Source organism: Myotis brandtii, unplaced genomic scaffold, assembly GCF_000412655.1.
Source record: "Myotis brandtii unplaced genomic scaffold, ASM41265v1 scaffold32, whole genome shotgun sequence".
In the NCBI taxonomy this organism is placed as follows: Eukaryota; Metazoa; Chordata; class Mammalia; order Chiroptera; family Vespertilionidae; genus Myotis; species Myotis brandtii.
The window spans coordinates 14,274,586-14,279,842 of record NW_005362269.1 but is presented as its reverse complement, the minus strand read 5'-3'; the positions used below and the strand labels follow the sequence as shown (position 1 = coordinate 14,279,842).

The 5,257-nt window shown below is 52.8% G+C and overlaps 1 protein-coding gene across 1 annotated transcript in view; it reads right to left on the bottom strand.

The window, feature by feature from the left end:
* The window catches only part of WWC1 (WW and C2 domain containing 1), a 126,668-nt gene that overhangs the window by 37,148 nt on the left and 84,263 nt on the right, over window positions 1-5,257 (bottom strand). The window contains 2 exon segments of the mRNA XM_005870618.2: window positions 349-438; window positions 3,953-4,195. Of these exon segments, the coding sequence (XP_005870680.1) occupies window positions 349-438; window positions 3,953-4,195 (333 nt within the window).

The window sequence follows — 5,257 nt, the reverse complement described above, 5'->3', positions numbered from 1 at the left end:
ATATATATAAAAAGGAAACTATATCCTAAGGGTAAGTGGAAATGCAGTATCACTTATAACAAAGGCTACGGTTGAAATATCTGAAAGCATAGCAAGAGGCAGCCGATCAATGATTCTCTCTCATCATTGACGTTTCTATCTCTCTCTCCCTCTCCCTTTCTCTCTGAAATCAATAAAAATATATTTAAAAAAGAGAAATATCTGAGAAAAACAAATTCTGTGAAAGTCCAGTGACACTCAGTTGCCCACCAAGGCCCCGGCCTGAGGTCTGCTCTCCGTGTCGTGCAGGAGGGACGCCTGCACCTGGCCAGCCCCCGGACAGCACTGTCCCCACTGCCCACTGCTCACCTTTTCAGCTGGGAATGCAGAGCTGCCACCTGCCGGGTGGCTTCCTCCAGTTCTCTCACCAGCTGGTTCCTCTTACTGTTTAACTTCAACCTGAAGGGAGAGAAGGCATGAAGGGGAGCCCTGAGGAATGTGTCCCTGAAAGAGGAATCACAGGCATGTACCCATGGAGGTGGACACACCAACACACAAGAACCTTCTGGAAGCATTTCCCTGTGACGTTTGGGGAGATGTGAGCTCCCCATATAATCCATAGCAACGGCTTGTATCATCAGTCACAATATACCAAGTGCTGTGCTAGAAACAATGTGCTATGACACTGTTTTAATTCATTTGCAGAATAACCCTAACGAGGTAAGAATGGCTTTTCCCACTTTACATATGAAGAAGTTGTTCTTAGGTCCAATAATTTACTTAAAGCTACAGAATTAGTGGCAGAATTAGGATTCTACCCAACTTTACCTCCTCCATTTCCATGGAAAAATCTGACCACACTAACCCTCCACCAGCATCCCAGGCCTTCAACACAGAGCTGGCTCAAGACACCTGAGCAGTGGTCAGGGATGGGCAGGGACTATTAATGGTCAATGGAACCTGTGAAATTCCAGAAAAGACCATTGGAGCAGCAGGCAGAGAGGCCTTGGCATGGTCCTTGGCCACCGTTCCTGGCACTGTTCTTCCAGAGTCCTGCCCGGGGCAGGGCAGGCAGCAGGCGGGCACACTGAGCCCGAAATGAACAGAATCCTTGACTCTCCACAGAACGAACAGGGCCGAACCCCTGACCCTCCCTAAGAGCAAAGCCCTGGAAGGAAGAGGTCGAGGAGCCGCTGGGACCCCCACTTCTACCTCCATTATCCTCTTCTCTGGGAGAAAACCACGGAGGCGTGTTATGGGAGTAAAAGCAGGTCCCCACTGAAGCCCCAAGAGGATGCTGGGGGGCCAGGATTCAGGTGGCCTTGACTTCCTGAGCACAGGGTGTGGCCGCCGGCAGCAACACGCAGGCGCCGAGGCCTCCTCCCAGAGGCGCTGGGCCGAGCGGGCCAGATGGCATTTGTGTGTGATGCCGGGCACATGCTGGGAGGCCAAGAACACATCAAGCATCGAAGGCAGAGGATGCAGAAGGTGCACAAGCTGAGCTTAGCACCTGGGGTGCTGGTTAAAAATGCAAGAGCCTGGGCTGCATCCCAGGCCTGGGGAACCGGTCCCTGGGGTGCAGCCAGGGAGCCCATACTCTAACAAGCACCCCGCCTGAATGCACAGCCGCTCTCAGAAGTGGTGGGAGGCCCTACAGGAGGGGAGGGGTTAGGACGAGGGGTGTTGAGATGTCTGTCATTCTGACTGATTTGTGACTGGGGTTTGGCAGGCCCTGTGGTGTGGTTTAACTATTCCTGTCCTCAGAGGCATCTTGAATGGAAAGGCTATTGTGTGAAGATGAGGCGCATAATACTCCCATTTCCAGACACAGGAGAGAGAGAGGAACATGGGAACAGAAAGAGACCTAAGGAGACAAGAGTCAGAGGGATGGACACAGACAGACAAGCGTGGTCGGGAAGCAAACAGCTGTAGATTCGAAGACTGTTGAGTCAGCTTTCTTCTCTCGCCTGCAGAGGCTCACAGCTTTCAGCCTGTCCCTACCCTTCCCCAGGCTCTCCTCTCCTCCTGCCCACATGCCCCTGGCTTCCCTCTGCATGTCCCCCAGAGGGCCCTGCCCTGGGGGACCTTCAAGTCACCTGCTCAGCAGCTGCTGCGGAGTGGAGATCCTGGCTTCCCAGACTGGCTGTGTGAACTTACAGTTCCAGGGAAGCCACCCAGGGGCTGAAGGCAATAATAAAAGACCCTCTACGTGTGCAGCAGCCTAAAGCAAGCATGGGCTCCGGAGCCAGTGAGCCTGGGATCTACGCACAGCTCTGCCACTCAGGGATGTTGGGGGAGCCTCCGTTTCCTCATCTATAAAACGGAGATCAACCTCAGTGTTGCCAGAAGGTTTAAATGAAGGACTGTATGACAGGTAATGGACACAAAATGAATGAATGAGAAGTTGGGGATTACGGGACCTCCTGTGGGTGCGAGGTTGTGCTGTGCAGTGTGGGTGTGCAAACTGGTGTGACAATGAAGGAAATAAAGTTTGTTAAAGGTTGAAAGCAAAGAATGTAAACCAGTGGCTTTCAGATTCAGTCAGGCCCACAGGAAGCTGATTTAGCTTTCGTAGTATTTTTTAAAAACTTTTGGATTTGCCCGGCCAGCGTGACTCAGCAGTTGAGCATTGTCCTGTGAACCAGGAGGTCACAGTTAATTCCCGGCCAGGGCACATGCCCAGGTTGTGGGTTCGATCCCCGGTGTCGGGTGTGCAGGAGGCAGCCGATCAATGATTCTCTCTCATCACTGATGTTTCTGTCTCTCTCCCTCCCTCCCTCTCTGAAATCAATAAAAATATATTAAAAAAACCTTATTGTGTGAAGATGAGGCGCATAATACTCCCATTTCCAGACACAGGAGAGAGAGAGGAACATGGGAACAGAAAGAGACCTAAGGAGACAAGAGTCAGAGGGATGGACACAGACAGACAAGCGTGGTCGGGAAGCAAACAGCTGTAGATTCGAAGACTGTTGAGTCAGCTTTCTTCTCTCGCCTGCAGAGGCTCACAGCTTTCAGCCTGTCCCTACCCTTCCCCAGGCTCTCCTCTCCTCCTGCCCACATGCCCCTGGCTTCCCTCTGCATGTCCCCCAGAGGGCCCTGCCCTGGGGGACCTTCAAGTCACCTGCTCAGCAGCTGCTGCGGAGTGGAGATCCTGGCTTCCCAGACTGGCTGTGTGAACTTACAGTTCCAGGGAAGCCACCCAGGGGCTGAAGGCAATAATAAAAGACCCTCTACGTGTGCAGCAGCCTAAAGCAAGCATGGGCTCCGGAGCCAGTGAGCCTGGGATCTACGCACAGCTCTGCCACTCAGGGATGTTGGGGGAGCCTCCGTTTCCTCATCTATAAAACGGAGATCAACCTCAGTGTTGCCAGAAGGTTTAAATGAAGGACTGTGTGACAGGTAATGGACACAATGAATGAATGAGAAGTTGGGGATTACGGGACCTCCTGTGGGTGCGAGGTTGTGCTGTGCAGTGTGGGTGTGCAAACTGGTGTGACAATGAAGGAAATAAAGTTTGTTACAAGGTTGAAAGCAAAGAATGTAAACCAGTGGCTTTCAGATTAAGTCAGGCCCACAGGAAGCTGATTTAGCTTTCGTAGTATTTTTAAAAAACTTTTGGATTTGCCCGGCCAGCGTGACTCAGCAGTTGAGCATTGTCCTGTGAACCAGGAGGTCACAGTTAATTCCCGGTCAGGGCATATGCCCAGGTTGTGGGTTCGATCCCTGGTGTGGGGTGTGCAGGAGGCAGCCGATCAATGATTCTCTCTCATCACTGATGTTTCTGTCTCTCTCCCTCCCTCCCTCTCTGAAATCAATAAAAATATATTAAAAAAACCTTTTGGATTAGTTCTCAATATTAAAAAAAAAAAAATCCTAACACTTTTCATGAAACACAAGGACCTCTAGCAGCCCCAGGATGGGCAGTGAGGGAAGGGCCGCACGCCCGCTCCCGGCCGCGGCCCAGCCCCACCTCTCGGTCAGCGCCTTGCTCTGGGTGTCCCGGGCTGCCTGCAGGTCCTTCTCCAGCCGCTTGCGGGCCATCTCCAGCTGCTCCACCTCGCCCTGCGTCCACTTCCGGGGGCTGATGAAGCGCATCTCCTTCAGCAGCTCCTCCTTCTCGCTGATGAGGATCAGCCGGTCCCTCTCCGAGTCCAGCACTCCGGGCCAGGCCTCACTGTCCAGCTTGGCCAGCTGGATCTTCAGGTTGGCGATCCTGCGGGCCGAGAAGGGGGCATGACCGGTGTGCCCGCGGCATTGCGGGAGAGGGTAACAGATGGCACGCCCAAGGTTGTGAGAGACAAGGAGCCGTGACATCCTCCGAGCAGCCTGACGGTTCCTGACTTCGTTTTGCTAAAGCAAGCATGGGCTCCGGAGCCAGTGAGCCTGGGATCTACGCACAGCTCTGCCACTCAGGGATGTTGGGGGAGCCTCCGTTTCCTCATCTATAAAACGGAGATCAACCTCAGTGTTGCCAGAAGGTTTAAATGAAGGACTGTATGACGGATAATGGACACAATGAATGAATGAATGAATGAGAAGTTGGGGATTACGGGGCCTCCTGTGGGTGCGAGGTTGTGCTCTGTGCAGTGTGGATGTGCAAAGTGGTGTGACAATGAAGGAAATAAAGTTTGTTAAAGGTTGAAAGCAAAGAATGTAAACCAGTGGCTTTCAGATTAAGTCAGGCCCACAGGAAGCTGATTTAGCTTTCGTAGTATTTTTAAAAAACTTTTGGATTTGCCCGGCCAGCGTGACTCAGCAGTTGAGCATTGTCCTGTGAACCAGGAGGTCACAGTTAATTCCCGGCCAGGGCACATGCCCAGGTTGTGGGTTCGATCCCCGGTGTCGGGTGTGCAGGAGGCAGCCGATCAATGATTCTCTCTCATCACTGATGTTTCTGTCTCTCTCCCTCCCTCCCTCTCTGAAATCAATAAAAATATATTAAAAAAACCTTTTGGATTAGTTCTCAATATTAAAAAAAAAAAAAATCCTAACACTTTTCATGAAACACAAGGACCTCTGGCAGCCCCAGGATGGGCAGTGAGGGAAGGGCCGCACGCCCGCTCCCGGCCGCGGCCCAGCCCCACCTCTCGGTCAGCGCCTTGCTCTGGGTGTCCCGGGCTGCCTGCAGGTCCTTCTCCAGCCGCTTGCGGGCCATCTCCAGCTGCTCCACCTCGCCCTGCGTCCACTTCCGGGGGCTGATGAAGCGCATCTCCTTCAGCAGCTCCTCCTTCTCGCTGATGAGGATCAGCCGGTCCCTCTCCGAGTCCAGCACTCC